At 33.6% G+C, this 20,888-nt stretch overlaps 2 protein-coding genes and 1 non-coding gene across 3 annotated transcripts; 2 read left to right on the forward strand and 1 right to left on the reverse strand.

Annotated features, from left to right (window-relative positions):
* Positions 1 to 5,791: 5,791 nt before the first annotated feature.
* LOC108460423 (polyubiquitin-like) lies at positions 5,792 to 7,634 on the forward strand. Its single transcript, XM_017759915.2, has one exon. It carries the CDS (start codon positions 6,092 to 6,094, stop codon positions 7,463 to 7,465), a length of 1,374 nt encoding a protein of 457 aa, XP_017615404.1. The 5' UTR covers positions 5,792 to 6,091; the 3' UTR covers positions 7,466 to 7,634.
* Positions 7,635 to 8,581: 947 nt separating this feature from the next.
* On the reverse strand, positions 8,582 to 8,653 carry TRNAP-AGG (transfer RNA proline (anticodon AGG)). The gene has a single exon. It is a non-coding gene; the product is annotated as a tRNA-Pro (tRNA).
* A 615-nt stretch (positions 8,654 to 9,268) lies between these two features.
* LOC108460424 (uncharacterized) lies at positions 9,269 to 10,529 on the forward strand. The gene is made up of 2 exons (XM_017759916.2): positions 9,269 to 9,676; positions 9,809 to 10,529. Exons 1-2 carry the CDS (start codon positions 9,305 to 9,307, stop codon positions 10,322 to 10,324), a joined length of 888 nt encoding a protein of 295 aa, XP_017615405.1. The 5' UTR covers positions 9,269 to 9,304; the 3' UTR covers positions 10,325 to 10,529.
* Positions 10,530 to 20,888: the final 10,359 nt, after the last annotated feature.

A 20,888-nucleotide genomic window follows, 5' to 3' on the forward strand; every position in this document is an offset into this window, starting at 1 on the left:
AAATATGATTAAATTATTTATTTTTAAATATATTTAATATTAATTTTACTAAAATTTAATAACAATAACACTAATCATCTACCTAAAAAAAATTCTATTAAAGGTACTTTGATCATTTAAGCCTTTTTCCTTATACTATTACAACATATATTCCATTCAACCAAACACAAGAATGCTATTACAGCTCTATTCCATTCCATTCAACCAAATAATGGAATTAATGATTACAGCTCTATTCTATTACAACTCTATTCAATTACAGCCCTATTTCATTACAGTGAACCAAACTTACCCTTAATGATCGGTTCTACTTACCTCATCAATGGAGTTTTCGGTGCTTGAAGATGACACGGAATTTTTTTTCTCTTTCCTACTACTTTATTCTTTTATTTTATGTTTTACCATTAAAGGTTTTAATTATAACTTTAATAAATTTCATACTATATTTTATTTTTTTCTTTAATCAACCATCCATTACAATTCCATATGTTCTAAATGTAATTTACAACCTTGATTAATTATTATTTTAGTCTTTTAGTAATTAAAATTTATAGCAATTAATTTTTATCACTTTTACAATTTAGTCCTTGTACCTTAATTAATGTAACACCCCAAACCCGGCCCAGACGTTGTGGCCGAATCCAGAGGTGTCCCAAAGAACGGGTTTTATTAACGAAGTTTAAACGATAAAACCTTTCAATTTTTCAACTCTTAAATGCTTGTACCATTGTCAAACGTTTATTCAATTAATTACTTTGCCTTAAAACGTATTAATTAGCGGAAGCTTACGAAAACCGTTGTACATCAAGAAAACAGTTCATTTTTTTAGAAAACCTTTGTTTTAATAAAAACCATAGTTTTTAGATATCAATTGCAAGTTTTTTACTTAAAACAAAAATCCAAATCCAAAAGAAAATTAGCCAGATAGTCTGGAGAGAGTCCAATTATTACAAAAATCCAGACATAATCCTTAAAATAAAAACCATAAACCTATTCAGTTTACGAATTCGTGGTCGGCAAGAGGCTCCTTCGCACTGGTCTGCCTAAGCCTGTGGATTACCTGAACAGAACAGACAAACGAATGTGAATTTTTGTAAACCCAGTGTGTAACCCAACAGAAATCAGCATGCAAACATACAGATACAGAGTCAGGCTCATGCACTTTTTAGATACAGTGCACATAATCAGATATACAGATTAGATATACAGAATCCTACCCCTATCCTCTACACACCAACTCAGACCATCCCATCACACCACGTGGGGTTAAAAACACCCACCCATCCCTACATACCATATCGTGTCATTACGACACATGTTAGATAATGTGCAGCCAAGTTGCCAGAATATAGGCGATGATCATCGTACAAAAATAGATGCCAAATAACATACTAGACATGCTTATGTACAGGTATCAAAATAATCAGACATGCATAGCATTATCATACCCAGAACAGAATATCAGACTATCAGATCTACAATTTTAGGGTTTGGTTAACCCTTACCGACCCTACTGTAGGCGTAAAGTCAATTGGAACGACCTGTACGACCTTAGGGGAAATTTTGGAAATATGGGCCCATATACCCGTGTAGGCCACATGCCCGATTGGCCTTGCCTGTGTGGCCCACACGGCCTGGCCCAAAAACCTACACGCCTAACTAGTCTGTGTGGCTCACACGGCCACACTCTGGCCACCACACGGTCGTGTCTTACGCACGGCCATGCCTTCGTCGACCACACGGCCAACCACATGGGTGACCATACGCCCGTGTAGTGTCGACAAAACAGTTTTTTAGCTTTTTCCAAAACTCGTTTTTTTTTACGTTTTGAGTACAGACCTGGTTCGATTTTGATGCCACTACAAACATGAACCCTCTAGAACCTAAAAATCGACGTAACAAAGCTCCGAATTAGACTTAATACATGATTAAATTGAAACTATGAAACCAACAACAGTTCCATTCAAACAACCAACATTTACCCTAACACTGCGAACGATTTAGATTACAATTCTGTGAGAGGAGAGCCCCGCACTTCACGATTCGCAGCTGCCAATATAAAGAATCAGGCTCTAAATGGCAACTTGGAAAACAAAACTACAGAAGCGTTAGACCCTACTTACCGAACAATCGAAAGAAAACATAACAGCAAAATATCGAGATTCGTTGACGGATTAAAACAAAATAAATGAAGTAACAAAAAGGGTGAGGAATAAAGAAGAGAGAAAAGCCAAAGAAAATTTTACGTCGTTAGATTCCTTAAAAAAAGGATTTTTTCGAAAAAATAAAAAGTAATAAACACAACCCTTATTTTCCTCCGACTAACACCTCAATCTCAATCACTTCAGAATTTAAATTCTACCAAAACTTTATCACGAAACCAAGCAAAAATAATATCCATGCTCACATAGGGATTCAAATACAAGACCTCCAACACACTAACTCCCTTACCACTCGAACCAACAGGCTCATTTTAATATAAATCAACAGACAATTTTATAAAAGCCCACTCAACAAGAGTAAGACTAGGATTTGAAAAAAAATAACAAAATTGGCAAAGATGAGACTTGAACCCAAGACCTCACACACACACACGCAAAACACTTAACCACTAAAGCAGATACACCATTATGTTAGATATATATAGAAACAGAAACAAATTCATCAGGGCGTTACAACTAGTCACCAATTTAATGAAATTACCTATCCAAAATTTAATTCACCTATCTAATAACTCCGCAAATATTTAATAAAAATATTTACGGGATTAGTTGATGAAAACAAGATCTCGATACCTCATTTTGCAACACCACTAACTTTAAGGTTGATACACTTATACTTTAACTAACTATCCAGTTAACAAATTCGTCATATCAAAATTCAATATAATATTATAATTGACTCATTAATATTAATTAATAACATTTATGGGCTCGATCATTGAAAAATGAAATTTTGAAACTACCGTTTCCGACACTACTAGCTTTAGAATTGTTACATGGATGATTTGGTCAGTTAAGAACTACTTGCTCTAGGGGAATGGATTGGGAGCATTAACACAGGCTTGTCTAAAGACTCAATATCCAAGTGCTTGACCACAACCATTTTTTAAAGACCGGACAATCATCGAATAATAATTACGAGATGATAGAGGGTGGTGCAAGTGGTGAGATTGCCGCACCAACATGAACTATAAAAAAAAATGTCATTTTCATAAATTTTATACTTGGATCATTTTCGTAAATAATCAATTTATTTAGGTTAATTTTAAAAAAAAAACCAAGATCAAATTTTAAGGGATAAGAGTCAAATAAAATTAAGAGACCTGAAAGAAAAAATGCAATTCCTTTTAGATAGAGGAAAATAAACGTATCCCTTCCTTACACGTTAATAGTCCTTCTATAAAGGATTTTGAAAAATGACTTTATACCTTGCAGTTTCATCCAACATGGGAATTCATCAATTCAATTAACTGTTGAGACACACGATACTTCGGGACTTGACCCATCACAAGAATTTTTGTTACCACACTAATTTGTTGGCATATTTTGTCTTAAATTAACTTATTTAATTTTAATTCTATTTAAAATATTTTATTATATTGATAAGTGACAATTTTATTACTTTTTATAATTAAGTGATACAAAATAGTACAATTATATGATCAATTATATTTTTTAGTTTGACATTTCTATTTGATTTACATTTTATGTTTGCATAAAATAATAATTTGAATGATTCTTTTCAAATTAATTTATAAAGATAATAATGGTTTTAATTTGTTTTAGTTACTTAATTATTTAAAATTAGTTTTATAAGTGATAAAGTGACGTCATGATAAGTTGATAAACGACGTCATGACGTGACAACATGTTTCTTATTAAATCGAGTTTCTTATTCTAATTAAATTTTGTTATATTTTTCCAATCAAACTCTAATAACTATAGGGATATTTTAATCAGATTAGGCCACGAATTTCAGTCTATAAATTGGGCTTTTAGCAACACTAGAGAACTTGATTTAATAACATAGTTAAGAGAGAGTTTTGTGGGAATTTCGAAAGAATTTTGTATTTTGAGTTTAGATTTTTTTTTTTTGTTTCTCTATCTTGTACTCCTCTTTGGTTATTTGTTGTTTTTAGTGAAAGCTTTTTTTTTCTGTAATTTTTATCTTATTTAGAGGAATTTTTTCCCTTAAAATATTTATGTCTAATTTCGTTTATTCATTTTTGTTCATTATTTAATTCGGGCTTATCACTAACATTTATTAAATAAAATCTGAAATACAGCTTGGAATATAGCTCCAAAAGCAACAGACACTTTTCGCAAGCATATGTACTGCTTCATTACTAGACCGACTAACCCATTGAACTTTTATGTCATTCCTATTCCGAAGAATCTCCTTGCAATCAGCTATAATAGTGCCATATTCGGACCAATCAGAGGAGTAGATAGCATAACATAAAGCCTGTGAATCTGTAAACAGAACCCCCTTCATTCGACAAGTTAGTAGAAGACCATTGCAGAGCAAAGCTCAACGCCAATTATTTGCTAGAATTTGTTATTAATTTATTGGAAATAAATTATATAAGGATAATAAATATATAGTTTTTAAACACCAATAATATAATATCATATTATTAACTTTTAAAATGTAAAAATTTTATTATATATTTATCTATATTTAATATCTTCTCTAACTTAATTTAACTTTAATTAAATTACATAAAAAATTAATAAATTTAATAAATAAACAAATTTCCTTCTTTTATAATTTTTAAATCATTTTAGTTCTTTTTATATTTAATGGTTTTTTATTTGCTTTCAAATCGTGTTTTATATTTAACCAATTAATTCTTTTAATTTTTAGGCAGGTATATTTTTCTTTTTTAATTTTAATTTTTAATTCCTATTTTTAAATTTTTAATCAAATTTCAGAATTTGATAATACTAACCATGGTGGTTATAATTTTTCTAATTTTTATTTTTCTTTTTTTCTAAATTTTTAATGGTTGATTTTAGTTTTTTTCAATTTGTTTTTATGATTTTTATCAGTTTTTTTATTTTTAATTATCGATTTAAGAATTTTAAAACTTTATTTACTTTTTGTTATATTTTTCCCGTCATATAGTTTCAATGTTTTCCCTAAAATTGTAATTATTTTAATTAAATTAGAGATATATTATATATATGATTGAGTATAGAATGATATTTGTAAATATTCAAAAATTGATAATGTGGCATTAATTTATTTATGTCTAAAACTATATATTTTAAAATTATCCTAATATAAGCTATCTCTAAACTTATTTGAATTCTTTTAAATTTTTTAATATTAAATATGATATAATTTTTTTTGTTACACTACATATTTTATCTTAATCATTTTATTTATTTTATATTAGAATATTTATATTCTTTTAAAAATGGGTACCATTATAATTAATTATTATGTAATAAAATATCTGTATGTATTTTATTTACTTTCAAAATAATATCATATAATTAAAATATTAAAAAAAGCTTTAATGCAATGTTAGGTAAATAATAATATATCACATCATCATTAAATAAAATAAAAATAATAAATTTATAAATAAATGTTAAAATTTTATACTCTAAATTTCTAAACCTAATATTCTCGAAAGTTATTAATATCTATTTATAATAATTAAAGTTAATATTTAATTATGTTTAAGTGATTCAAATATTATTCTTTAAAAAACAAAGTATCCATTATAATAATTAAGTGAAAAATATTTATTCAAGTAAATAATAATAAAATAGGTATAATTGGAATTAAAAAATTGGTTAGTGGAGTTGGATGAGGAGGTGGGGATAAGGAAACGAGAAGATTCGTGAATTAATTAGCAAGTTGTTTAGGCCAATCTTAGAAACAGCACCGTGTGGCTAACGAAACTGCACGCCGACTCATCTGACCGCAATTTTCTCGTTTCCTCCAGACCTTCCAACCTAAGAAAATCCACACCCTCTCTTCTATATAAGCATCGCCTCACCGCCTCTCTCTCTCCATCCAACGCAAACCGATTTAAGCTCTTCTCAAATCTTTTTTCAATCAACTCTCTCAAAAGATGCAGATCTTCGTCAAAACCCTTACCGGCAAGACCATCACCCTCGAGGTTGAGAGTTCTGACACCATCGATAATGTAAAGTCTAAAATTCAAGACAAGGAAGGCATCCCACCAGACCAGCAGCGTCTCATCTTCGCCGGCAAACAGCTCGAGGACGGCCGTACCTTGGCCGATTACAACATTCAGAAGGAATCCACCCTCCACCTTGTCCTCCGTCTTCGTGGGGGTATGCAGATCTTCGTCAAAACCTTAACCGGCAAGACCATCACCCTCGAAGTCGAGAGCTCCGACACCATCGATAATGTGAAGTCTAAAATCCAAGACAAGGAAGGCATCCCACCAGACCAGCAGCGTCTCATCTTCGCCGGAAAACAGCTCGAAGATGGCCGTACCTTGGCCGATTACAACATCCAGAAGGAATCCACCCTCCACCTTGTCCTACGTCTTCGTGGGGGTATGCAGATCTTCGTCAAAACCTTAACCGGCAAGACCATCACCCTCGAAGTCGAGAGCTCTGACACCATCGATAATGTAAAGTCTAAAATTCAAGACAAGGAAGGCATCCCACCAGACCAGCAGCGTCTCATCTTCGCCGGCAAACAGCTCGAAGACGGCCGTACCTTGGCCGATTACAACATCCAGAAGGAATCCACCCTCCACCTTGTCCTCCGTCTTCGTGGGGGTATGCAGATCTTCGTCAAAACCTTAACCGGTAAGACCATCACCCTCGAAGTCGAGAGCTCCGACACCATCGACAATGTCAAGTCTAAAATCCAAGACAAGGAAGGCATCCCACCAGACCAGCAGCGTCTCATCTTCGCCGGCAAACAGCTCGAAGATGGCCGTACCTTGGCCGATTATAATATCCAGAAGGAATCCACCCTCCACCTCGTCCTCCGTCTTCGCGGGGGCATGCAGATCTTCGTGAAAACCTTGACTGGCAAGACCATCACCTTAGAGGTGGAGAGTTCGGACACCATCGACAATGTAAAGGCGAAGATTCAAGACAAGGAAGGGATCCCACCAGACCAACAACGTTTGATCTTTGCAGGGAAGCAGCTTGAGGATGGGAGGACCTTGGCTGATTATAACATCCAGAAGGAATCGACCCTTCACCTTGTTTTGAGGCTTCGTGGAGGCATGCAGATTTTCGTTAAGACATTGACTGGGAAAACAATCACATTGGAGGTGGAAAGTTCGGATACAATTGATAATGTGAAGGCGAAGATTCAGGACAAGGAAGGTATCCCTCCAGATCAGCAAAGGCTCATCTTTGCTGGAAAGCAATTGGAGGATGGGAGGACTTTAGCTGATTATAACATTCAGAAAGAGTCCACCCTTCACCTTGTTCTTCGTCTCCGTGGTGGGCAGTGAGAAGTTAATTCTTCTTTTGTCTTTGTTCTAGCTTAAGATGGTCGCAAATAAGCCTTTAGGAAAGTGCCTATTTTCTTATCTCTTAATGTAACATGTTAAGCTAAGTAAACCTTCTGTTTGGAATAAAAGTTTGGTGATTTCGTATCTGCTAATTTATTGCTGAATCAAATCTTTCCAATGCAATGATCACTGTTGAAATGGGTAATTTGTGATGCTTAATGTATTGTAAATTAGAAAAAAAATCAGTGTTGACACAGCAAAGAACCACATGATTGGGCTGCCAGCATTAGATGAAATGTTACTTGATAGTTTTTTATGTCTTGCAAAGCAAGACATAAAAAGGGATCAAAGCAATGAAGATTTAGAAACAAAGGTAGAACTTATCATCTCATATTTAAGCAGCTCTTAAGCATATTTGCTACTTGTTTTATCAACTTCGATCTTGAAAACAAGTACTATTCTTGTTCTTCGAACACTCAGGACTTGGATTTTATTTTGTGGAAAACAAGACGTGTGTTATGAAATTTTCATATATAGTACATAAGCTCTGCAACAAAGACAGAGGCAGGTTCCCTGAAAAATCAAAACACAATTTTTATAATGTGTACAGATGGAGTTGGAGAAATGAGAAGTTCTATTGTGTTGCCAATGCAGCTGATTAAGTTTCAATATGGAAAGACTAAAGTACTTTTGTGGTGTCTATTTTAGGCTAATATTTCTACCCATATCAACTTTGTTTCATTGGAAATGCCTACTCCTACTCTAGACACAAAGAACATACATGTTTTTCTTTTCTGAGACTACCCATTAACCCTTCTTCTTAATTTCAAATCGTAAGTCCTATCCAACATATTGATTTAAAATCCAATTTCTTGACTTATGGGTATCATGAAAAATATTGATAAATAATTATCATTTTATATTTTCAAGGAAAATTAAATGGAAAGCAAAAAGAAAAAGCTACTAACTTTTAGAGTAGTTTGGAAAGTTAATAAGTCCATGAAAAGCCATAGGTCTAAAGCTCACCATCATTTTGGGCTAACTTCCAAGTTACAGTAGAAATTGCTTAATCTAAACCGCCATAAATTCCAAAATCTTGGGAAAACGTAAAGAAAAGGGGCATTCCGAGAATTGAACTCGGGACCTCTCGCACCCTAAGCGAGAATCATACCATTAGACCAAATGCCCTAATTAATTTTTGCTCATGATATCAAAATATTAAAGAAAGATTCTAAAATTATAAATGATATTTTAATTATAATTTAAATATATACATAAAATTTTAATTTTGATTTAAGTAAAACACATTTAAAAAATAAACACATAAATTTATTTTTATATTGAATAAATATAATTATTTGTGCATGTAATATATAAACATAAAATAATGTTATATCAATAATTATATTAATAATTTATAAGAATTGAACCAAATCAAAATTTTATTTATAAAATTATACAAAATTAAAATTTATGTATAAAATTACATATTAAATTAATATTCAAATAATTTGCGTTAATTATTTGTGTGTGTACAGAAGATATAATCTTCAAGCTAACATAAAGCGGATATTAATTGCAATGTTTAAAGAGACGTTTGTGAGTCATGAGTTATGAGTTGCTGGATTATTTCGGTTCACTATCCATGATTTGTCCTGATTGGAGCTTCAATTAGAAAGCAGATTATATTTGACAATGGGCGATTACGAGAGTTGATACCACCTGCTTGTCCCGGGTTGGTTTAGAGTCCCCCTTGGTGGTCCACTATTATGACATACAGAATCAACATGACTGCAACAAATAGTATCCATATCATGTATATGGGTCTCTTACGAAAAGATGTGGAGTTGGATGAATCCATGGCCATCACCACATCTTCCACTGCCCAAAGGTTCCACCACTTCTATATTCCAATGCTTTTCCTTATTCTTTCAACACCATACAACCCCCACACTGATGCTGATAAATAACCCTCTCTCCCTCCATGTATTCCCCCCTCCCCCTTTTTTCTCAATGGCTAATAACCTCTCTTTCTGTCTCGTAGGAGCCATGGATCGTCTCTGGTTTCAACAGATTATTCTTTTCCCAGACCCCTTTTCACCATATTTCCCCCTTGAACCAAAGCAGCCCCTCTCAGAATCTACCACTACAAGCTCATCATCTTCAAGCCTCTCTTTATCATCTGTTGCAGACCAAGAAATACCAGCGCTGGTAAACAGTAATAATAATAATAATAAAATGAATGAAAAAGAACTATGCTCATCAAGTTCAACACTCTTGAAATATGTTTCTTATTTTTTGTTTCATTTTTGCTGTTGTTTTTCATGGTGATCAAATTCTTAGGATGATCCTAAAAAAGAGGAAAAACAATTGAAGAAAAGATCAAGAAGAGGGAATCTTAGTCGTTCACATTCTCCATCACAATCGACTCATAAACATCAGAGGATTAACCATCAATGCAAACTGCAAAAATCCACGAGTTGTAGGAGCTTGAAAGACTTGGAACTGGAAGAAGTAAAAGGGTTCATGGATCTTGGATTTGTATTCACAAAAGAGCACTTGAACGCCAGGATGATTGGTGTTATCCCCGGCTTGCTCAGACTTGGATTTTCCAGAACTAAACGGATCCATAATGAAGTCAATGTTGATGCTGACCAACTATCTAAAGACGATGATATTGAACAAGAAGAGAAGAGAGGTGTTATAAGACCATATTTATCAGAAGCTTGGCTGATTAAAAGACCCGATTCTCCTTTGCTGAATCTAAGAGTACCAAGGGTCTCTGCTGCTGCTGATATGAAGAAACATCTCAAGTTTTGGGCTAGAACTGTTGCATATGTAGTTCAACAAGATTCATAAAACAAGAGAGCAGATCCCAACTTCGAACCTAAATCTACCACACAACTAGGTCTATAGCTAGCTGCAACTGTAAAAAGAGGAGTTTGTAATAAAAAAGTCATAAAAGATAGTGTACTCTAAATAAAAGATGAGCCAAAAGCTCTTTTTGTCACCATTTTTAACTACTAGTAGTGGTTAGGATAAATGGAAAAAACTTTAAAAAGGATCTTTTTCTTTTGTTATATTGAGTCATCCAAATTGCTGAAAAGATAAGGCAAACCAAAAAAGGAAGATGATCATGATGGTCCTACCATGTTCCGGATTGAGAAAGAATCAAAAACAGTAATAATAGGAAACATGGCTTTTAACATCCGCCAAGAGCTAGGTCCATTTCTACTGTTCTATCCCAAGTTTTGTCTGCATTTGATGTTGAGAATGTCCATGCCCATGCATATATGGCCATGGTATTCCTGTGAGGTTTAACATATCAAATCATGGGGGGAATGGTTTTTTCTTTCATAATGATTATTTGTCCGGCATTCTTAAATCTTATTTAACAGACTTTTAGCGGCATTTTTTTAGGTCTATAAGCGCCGCTAAAACAATTTGCGGTGTTTTTATAAGCGCTGCAAAAAATGCCGTTATAGATTACGCCACTAAAATTTGCGACGTTTATGTGAAAAAAACGCCGCTAAAGGTCATGACCTTTAGCGCCGCTTTCCCACAAACGTCGCTAAAGGTCATGACCTTTCGCGACGCTTTCCCACAAACGCCGCTAAAGGTCATGATCTTTTGCGGCGCTTTTACCTAAAACGCCACTAAAAGTATAACCTTTAGCGGCACTTTTATCAAAACGCCGCTAAAAAATGACCTTTAAAAAATTATTTTAATTAAATAAACATTTATTTAGGATAAATATTATATTATGTTTTATTTTTGAAATTTGAACTTCAAACTATATATTTTTAAGTATAAATAAAAAATTATTGTTTAAATTAAATTTTCTATGAAAATTTTAACTTTAAAACTAAATATAAAATTGATAAATTTAAATTTAGAATTTAAAATAATAAATTAATAACACAATTAGAATCTAAAAGTTAGAACTCAAGTTATCTTAAATATTAAAATAAAAAAAATAGAATCAAAACTAAAATAAATAATAAAAATTAGATTAAATATAAAGATATAAATAAAATACAACAAGTCCAAATACATCATCTTGTTTGCGAACCTAAACAACATTGAAAATTGGAAATTTGGTCTTTTATAAAAAGACAAATTGCTAAGTTTTGAACTAGGAATTCTAATACCTCAGAGGACAATGCAAAGTTTAAAGCTTCATAAACTACATTCTCATCAGGACAAGATGCCAATGAACCTACAAACAGAGGGGAAAAAATATTATAGATTTGAATAGTCTGCAAGTGCCTAAAGGATTTTTGTACACTACTCCAATCATTAATGCGAAGTCATTGAAAAGGCATGCATAATATGTACCTACAACATACAAAATAATGTAACGTGAAACCCAAATCCGTTAACTACAAAATTGCAGGAAAAGAGAGAACAACTTAATATTTCAGTTAATTTGGTTGGTTTTCGTTAACGAAACAAAATTAACCCTCAATATTTTTTTAATGGATAATTCTACATATCCAACCAAAATATCAGAACAAATCAAAATCTACAAGCACAATACAATGAAGATATTAATCACCATCAGATGTTAAATTAACACATAGTAAAAGTTCAAAACAAATAAAATGAAGGTATAAAAACTTAACAGGACTAATCCTAACTAATAACCAAAATAACATTCAAATATCAAATTTTCTTAAAATCTCTTACATTAACCAAACTGAATTTTTATGGTTAACCAACAAACCGAATTTGGTCGATTAATTCACTAAAAATAAAAGAATATTAGCAAAAATTATAAATTGAATCAGACCATGTCAAATTTTCCTAGAAAACTTCTAGTCAATAAAAATTTTAAGAAAGCAGTCCAAAAACTCCAACACTCAAATAAACTACATATGTAAACTACATACAAATTGTTTAAGATAAGGATTGATGTATCAGTATCTTAACCTCAGTTTTCTTCAAGTAACCAAGTTACATATACTCAACACCTCAAACAGATTATGAAGGTATAACCTTGTAATGACTTACCTTGATTGCAGCACCAAAACATGACTCAGCAGTTGTACTACTCTGAAACATTGTTGGGATGTTTTCAAGCAATAGTTCTAAATGCTAGCTGTGAAAAAATAAAATAGAATAAAATAAATAAAAATAAAGAACACATAAATTTTACGTGGAAACCCTTTCGGGAAAAAAACCACGGGCAGAGGAGAAGAAAATTCACTATGTCGAAAAATTTTTACTCAAATACAAGAGGAATAGACTATGTCTATTTATAGGCTTGCAAAGCCATATTCTAGTAGGATTGAAACACCTTATCCTAATCAATATAAAATAGATGGAGTTTAATAAGGTTTAAAAACCTTATTCTAAAATAAAATAAAAGAAGTCTAGTTCTATATGGATTTTACTTTTATTTTATTTTCCATCGTATTTTATTTAAATAAGAATTTGGGTCACTTAATTCTAACAATCTCCACCTTGACACAAATTCTCAATGAACAAGTTCTTCATCGCGAACTTTCAATAAACAAGTTCTTCACCTCTTCCAAAAAACCCCTTAAGGGTTTAACTTCAACAATGAACACTAACCAAGTCTAAACAATGCTCAAACTTGGTTATAGGAAGTGACTTAGTCATCATATCTGCAGGATTTTCATGAGTGCTAATTTTGCTCACAACAATATCACCACGAGCAATAATATCACGAACAAAATGATACCGAATATCAATGTGTTTTGTTCTCTCATGAAACATTTGATCTTTTGTAAGAAAGATGGCACTGATGACGTCACAAAATCTGTCTTGATTTGAAGGTCTTCATTGAGTTCACTAAATAGTCCCTTCAACCAAATAGCTTCTTTACAAGCCTCATGAATCGCCATGTACTCGGCTTCAATGGTAGACAAAGCGATCGTAGTTTGCAAAGTGGCTTTCCAACTAATTGCACAACCTCCGATTGTAAAGACGTAACTTGTGAGAGATCTTCTTCTATCAAGGTCTCCAGCAAAATCAGCATCAACATACCCTATAACTCCATCTTTAGTTCTTCCAAACTGTAAGCAAACATTAGTAGTGCCTCGTAAGTATCTTAAAATCCATCGAATCGCTTTCCGGTGTTCTTTACCGAGATTCGCCATGTATCGCTAAGCGACCTTCGTGCATATGATAAATCGGACGTGAACAAACCATAGCATACATGAGAGATCCTCTGCACTAGAGTATGGAACATGTGACATGTACTCAATCTCATTATCGATTGAGGAGATAAGGCCGATGAAAGTCCGAAATGGGCTGCTAAAGGAGTACTAATGAGCTTAGCACTCTGCATATTGAACTCGCAAAGAACTTTCTCAATGTACCCCTTCCGACTTAGGTACAATTTACTTGCTTTTCTATCTCGAGAATCTCCATACCAAGTATCTTCTTTGCTGGTCCTAAATCTTTCATCTCAAATTCTTCACTTAGTTGGGCTTTAACCTTTCTTATCTCTCTTTTATCTTTTCTTTGCTATCAACATGTCATCAACATAAAGAAGTAGATACACAAAAGAACCATCACTCGCATTTTTCTTAAAGTAGACACAACTATCAAAACTACTTCTTTTGAAATCATGAGAAGTCATAAAGGAATCAAACCTCTTGTACCTTTGTCTTGGTGATCTGTTTCAAACCGTAAAGGGACTTTTTGACAAGCAAACATAGTCCTCTTTTTCGAGACTATAAAACCCTCCGGTTGTTGCATGTAAATATCTTCCTCAAGTTCTCCATGCAAAATGCAGTTTTACATCTAACCGCTCAAGCTCCAAATCATGCATGGCAACAATACCAAGCAAAGCTCGAATCGAGCTATGCTTAACAACTGGAGAGAACACATCTGTGAAGTCCACTCGGAATTTGATCAGTAACCCTTTGCAACAAGCCTTGCTTTATATCCGGGTTCTTCAACTCCGGAGTCCTTCTTTCTTTTAAACACCCATTTACAACGAACGACCTTTTGACCTTTAGGAAGTTTTACAAGATCCCATGTTCTGTTTTTGTGGAGTGATTCCATCTCCTCTTGCATAGCAAACATCCACTTTTACGAGTCTTCACACTAATCGCCTCGAATAATTAAATGGCTCTTGATTCGCATCTATATCTTCACCACATTTAAAGCATAAGCAACTAGATCAACCTCGGCATACTTCTTTGGAGGTTTAATTTCTCTTCTTGTCCTGTTTTTGGTGATAGAGTAATGCGGTGAAGAAGCAACTCTATTCTCAATTTTGTCTTGGCTTGAGGAGTTGATTCGTATTAATCGATGCTCCACCGCTTTTGGTTTTCTTTATTGGAAGAGTCTTTAAGAGATAAGTTAGGTAGCATAGCGTTTCATCAAAAACAACATCTCTGCTAATCACAACTTTTCTATTTTCGGACACCATAACTTATAGCCTTTTACACCGACTTTATAACCAAGAAAACGCATTTAATGGATCTCGGTTCCAATTTTCCATTATCAACATGAGCATACGCAGGACACCCAAAAATCTTTAAATCGAATAATTAGCGGGATTACGGACCATACCTCTTGTGGAGTCTTTTCTCAATGGCAGCGGATGGAGATCGGTTGATCAAAAACATGCGATGAGGTCGCTTCGCCCAAAATGACTTGTAAGTTGGCATTTGACAACATACATCGAACCTTCTCCATGATCGTTCGTTCATTCGATTCGCAACGCCGTTTCTTTGTGGAGTATGACGAATCGTCAAGTGTCTCATGATCCTTCGACTTGCACAATCTATTAAACTCATCGAGCGAACTCTAAGCCATTGTGCATGACGAGGTATTTTATCTGCTTTTCCGTCTGTTTTCAATCATAATTTTCCAAGACTTAAATGTGGAAAACACATCGCTTTTCGCTTGGAAGAACGCCCAAACTTTTCGGAAAAATCATCAATAAAGGTTAGCATATAATTAGCTCCACCTCTCGAAGGCACTCGGACGGCCCCCACAGATCGAATGGATATACTCCAATGTTTCCTTCGTGTTATGGATTCCTCTAGTGAATCGATCTCTCTTTGCTTCCCAAAACACGGTGCTCACGAAATTCGGTTTGCAAATTCCTTGCCCATTAAGAAGTCCTCTTTTGCTTAATTTCGCCATGCCATTCTCACTCATATGCCCTAGGCGATATGCCAAAGTTTAGTAATATCATCATCGACAAGGAAGAGAAGCGGCAATTGCATCACCGATATGATAGAACCACAAAACATATAACTTGGCAATCTTTCTTTGCCCTTTCATCACAACAAGGGACCCTTTGAAATCTTTAAAACCCCACTTTCAGTGTGTATCTGCACTTTTGAATCAAGAGTACTCAACGAAATTAAATTTCTTTTCAATGCTGGAACATGCCGCACGTCACTAAGTGTTCGACAACTCCATCAAACATCTTAACTTTAATTGTTCCAATACTGCGATTTTACATGAAGCATTATTTCCCATCAAAACAACACCTTGAATCTTTGTTTCATAAGTTGTAAACCAATCCCGATTGGGACTCATGTGGAAGGTGCAGCTGAATCAAGTATCCACTCCTCGCTTACTTTAGAATCATTGATGAAGCAACTAGAAGTTCACCATCGCGTAGTCTTCTACAACATCACTTCACCGAATTTTTCATTTGTTTTCCTTTTGATTCGCACCTCCCTTTTAATCTTATTTTGTAGCTTATAGCACTCAGATTTAATGTGCCCTTTCTTCTTGCGAAGTTGCAAGTTTTACCTCTGTTTGAAGATTTCGATCTACCCTTAGATTTACCACGAGGATTCCGTTCTGTGTTCTACCACGATCATCATCAACATTCGGTCTTGTCTCCCACGAACAATGAGACCCTCTCCCGAGAGTTGGGTTTAACCACAAGATGCTTCATCTTATCATACGAGGTTAAAGAATCATAAACCTCATCAACTGTGAGAGACTCGCGGCTATATAAAATCGTGTCTCTAAAGATTGAATAAGACGGGCAACGAACAAAGTAGAATCAACCCTAGATCTTCTTTATCATCTTGAACCTCCATGGCCTCCAAGTTTGAGAGAATTTCTTTAAACAACATTAAGTGTTCGTACAGACGCACCTTCCTCCAAACGATGAGCATAAAGACGACGCTTTATATGCAACTTGTTTGTTAGAGTTTTCGACATACATATTTGTTCTAGCCTCTTCCATAATGCAATGGCAGTTTTCTCTTTCATCACATCCCGCAAAATTTCGTTGGACAAATGCGAGATGTAATTGTGTTAATGCCTTTCGATCCTTACGCTTCTTCTCTTCATCTGTTAATGTCGAAGGCATCTTATCTATCCTAGCGGGGCATCCTCTAGATCCATCTGCAAGAACGCTTGCATCTTAATTTGCCACAACGCAAATCGGTGTTGCGATCCAACAATGAATTTCATACTTCAAAGACGTCATTACCGTGATCGAGATGAATAACCCTAAGCTCGATACCAATTTGTGAAAAAATAAAATAGAATAAAATAAATAAAATAAAGAACACATAAATTTTACGTGGAAACCCTTTCGGAAAAAACCACGCAAGAGGAGAAGAAAATTCACTATGTCGAAAAATTTTACTCAAATACAAGAGGAATAGACTATGTCTATTTATAGGCTTGCAAAGCCATATTCTAGTAGGATTGAAACACCTTATCCTAATCAATATAAAATAGATGGAGTTTAATAAGGTTTAAAAACCTTATTCTAAAATAAAATAAAAGAAGTCTAGTTCTATATGGATTTTACTTTTATTTTATTTTCCATCGTATTTTATTTAAATAAGAATTTGGGTCACTTAATTCTAACACTAGCGGCACTCAATCCTCGGAACAAAAAAAACCAAGTCAGTACAAATACTACTTTCTGCACTTTAAATTTTATTATATTTAATAAAACAACATTGTTCAAGATTGGAGACAGATGTCTTAATTTTGAAAAAAGCCAAAGTTCACATGTCTTAACTAATTTTGAAATATAAACTTTCGTATCATTTTCAATTTATGAAAATTACAAGATCAAAAGCTGGATGTTTTCTGACGCTCAAGTTTCCACTGGCCTTCATCTTCTTGTATTTTAATTAATCAAGTATACCACAACCGAATTCTTTTAATAGAACCTTAAAAAAACATGTATACCATAAAAATTAAAAGGATAATTACAGATGGTGACACTATGATCCATTTTTACAGCTAATATATAAAACAATGCTATATATATATATTATATAAAAACCAATAGGTAGCAAGGGATTACAGGCAAGAGTTAGTAAAATCACTTGCCATTTCAGCTGCTCTTTCCTCAATAACTATACCTTCCGATTCCACTTTATACCTTCCTACTCCGTGTTCTTCTTGCAACCTAGAACACTTCCAAACAAAGCCCAGTCTTTTATTTGACAATAAATGTTGTGTGCGATGAACTGAGCGACCAATATTTTAGAAAATAAGGTAATATTTCCTTGGAATGAAAATACTAAGAAATTGTCTTTCAAGATTTCCTATATTAGAAAGAGAATGGAAGAAAATGTATAAATGAGGCACTTACAACATCTTCATCTATATTCATAACTTCGATCATCGATGATGAATTTTTGATCTCTCTTTCTTTTTCTTCTCGGATCATAAAATTAAATAGCGTTTCTATAAATTTAAAATATCACAAAAGCCCTTTAATGACCGACACATGTAAAGAACAGACAAGAGTTGCAAAGGAGAAAAAAAAAAGGAAAATAGATAATAAATGCAACAGATAAATTACCTCTGCCAGGAACCATACAATCCTCCATATTTAATTTTGTCTTAAACTCTTGCCTGGCATCACTTCTTAACTTATTAACTGTGTCTTTGACACTATTGAGACCAAAATGTAACAAAAGGAAAGCAGAAAACAGCAATGAGGAATAAAATCCATAAGTTTTGATTTGTATATCTATTATAGCTTCAATAGTTATTCAGCAAATAAAAGTCCTTCAGTAGTCTCCATACCTAAATTGCATTTATTCGTTTCCTTTTGATATTGTGATGCTAACTTCTTAGCCCCGAGTAAAAAAAAACATTTATGTAAAAGATTATAACAATTAAGCATTACTGACATACAACTAACGATTAAAATAAAATAAAACATATATGTAACAAATAAATTGTTGGTCGAAAAAGTTGTAAAAATGGAAAAAGAAATGCGATCAAGCGGCTCTTTGTAAACTTAACTGCAGACTTTGAATATGCCATAAAACATAAATAAAATCCAAAATCACCAATATCACACGAAATGAAATCATTTGCTAGATGAAGGCAGTGGTTTTTGTTAATGCAATACAGAGGGTTATTACATTTAATGTTACATTCACATCCAAATTACTCTCGGATAAAAAAATACCACAACATTAATTATCAAACAATTCCAACCAAAGCAGTTCATCTTGCATATCAAAGCCAGAGTTACTACTTTATCTTATGTAAGTGTTATTTCACAATATCAGTCATTTGCAATCAATCTTAAAAACATGGCTCAGTTATGCAATTGTTAGACAGCATCCTGGTAAAAAAAAAACATTGTTACATTAGCAATCAATCATTATTGAAGAGAAAACAAAAGTGAAAATCATGTGATTAGCAATCAAACATTGTTACATCAACAATCAATCATACTAAGTATATATACATGCTGAACACATACTGGTATTCAAAACTCACATCAAATCAGTGTAACATAGTATTATACTTTAACGTATAAGACGATCAAGCATGCCAACAAGAAGTTTCAAAGCATCAACTGCAATGCCTAGATAAGGTAAACTTCATTGGATATTTAGAAAGGTTAGGTTTCTTAATTAGTACATTACTAATGTTTTACAGATCCAATGCCTACTTGGCAGATTACACGACACGAATACATAAATGTCTCAAATTTTATATAAAATAACTTGAACATGATATGATATGGTAAAGAACCCAAACACAATAGGATATACGAAATGCTATTGAATAAGTAAACTAGCACTAGCAGCCTATGGATGGAGGAAAAATCAAAGATAAAGGAGCTATGCAATCTCACCATACCTTTTCAAGCTCCTTTGCGCAGGCATTATCGCATAGTTTCAGCTTTTCTTCGGGTGTCAAACCGGCACCATCAGCATCTGGCGAGTTCAACGAGATGATCGAAACTCCGAAAAGCAACCCCATCACATTTGTTTTAAAGTAAATCTTCAAGTAGTTTGAGCTAAGTTCACAAAGATCTCGGGAAATTGATTCATTTCCCTGTTAAGTTAAACTAAACCGAAGTTCGACATTGTCATCCCAGTTTATATGTAGATTTAAAAGGACCATGAGTCAAGTATGATAATGAATGTGAAATGCGAATTTTTTATATTAGTTTATTCACATAACAAAATATTAGAGGTGGAAGACTAGACTGCAGTAAAACAAGACTATTAAAACCTATATTGATATTAAAAAGCTAACAATAATCACTAACCTGTAAAAACAGATCAGTATGGGATTTTCCTTCATATAAAATTACTTTTGCCTCAGCTCCTACCCCTTAAGAGCTTCTACAAGGTTTATCTTGCACTGATAAACATCAATGTCAAGAAACAATACGCCTATTTCGTGAAAATAGTAGTAAACCCATTGCTGTGAGATGATGTCATTCATGAAAATACATTCACTCTGAGCACAATCTGCGAGAATCATTCCAATTGCAATCGTTATTACTTAATACATCTTATAATTCCGAATAAAAATATAGTAATGGAATTAAATAGAAGTAAACGAAGGTATTAAATGGTTAACATCTAGGTGCTATATCCGATAGAACTTAGTTACCACTATGTCAATGAGCATTCTAACTCGGCATCGATAGTATTGAATAATCAAGTTCCATGAAAAAGTTTAATAGGAGGAAGAAAGAGGCAACTTCTCTATTGCGTGGATTTTTATTCTAACCCAGGAGAAAATTGTTCAAAGGATTCTTCCCTTCTATGATCTTGTAACATTGAAACAGAGCTTTAGCTGGCCAATAAATGGTACATGGGGTGGTAAAAGGAAAATAATAAGCATAGAAAGAATAGTTACCAGAAAAATATTATAGGGACTATACCTTAAAAAGATGGAACGATAAAGGCTTCGACTGTGAAAATGGTCGACCAAATTAAATAAATTGTACCTATTCACAATTTAATGGGAATAAGCACGTATCTGGGTGCAACTAGCAATCTATTTATACAATTTAACAGGGGAATAAGACCATATAATGTACAACTATCAATCAACAGAAAATGATTAACTGGTTCCATAAGAAAACGAAATGATCGGCTTTTCTCTCTTCTTCTTCCTCCTCCCCCTCTTCTCTTCCTCCTCTTCTTCTTCCTCGTTCTCCTTCTCTTCAACTTCCATTTGT

The sequence above is a fragment of the Gossypium arboreum genome, chromosome 4 (assembly GCF_025698485.1).
Source record: "Gossypium arboreum isolate Shixiya-1 chromosome 4, ASM2569848v2, whole genome shotgun sequence".
Taxonomy (NCBI): Eukaryota; Viridiplantae; Streptophyta; class Magnoliopsida; order Malvales; family Malvaceae; genus Gossypium; species Gossypium arboreum.

Coding starts and splice junctions, on each gene's coding strand:
- LOC108460423 (XM_017759915.2), top strand. CDS start 6,092: ATGCAGATCTTCGTCAAAACCCTTACCGGCAAGACCATCACCCTCGAG.
- LOC108460424 (XM_017759916.2), top strand. CDS start 9,305: ATGTGGAGTTGGATGAATCCATGGCCATCACCACATCTTCCACTGCCC. Junction 9,677..9,808: donor ACCAAGAAATACCAGCGCTG/GTAAACAGTAAT, acceptor TCAAATTCTTAG/GATGATCCTAAAAAAGAGGA.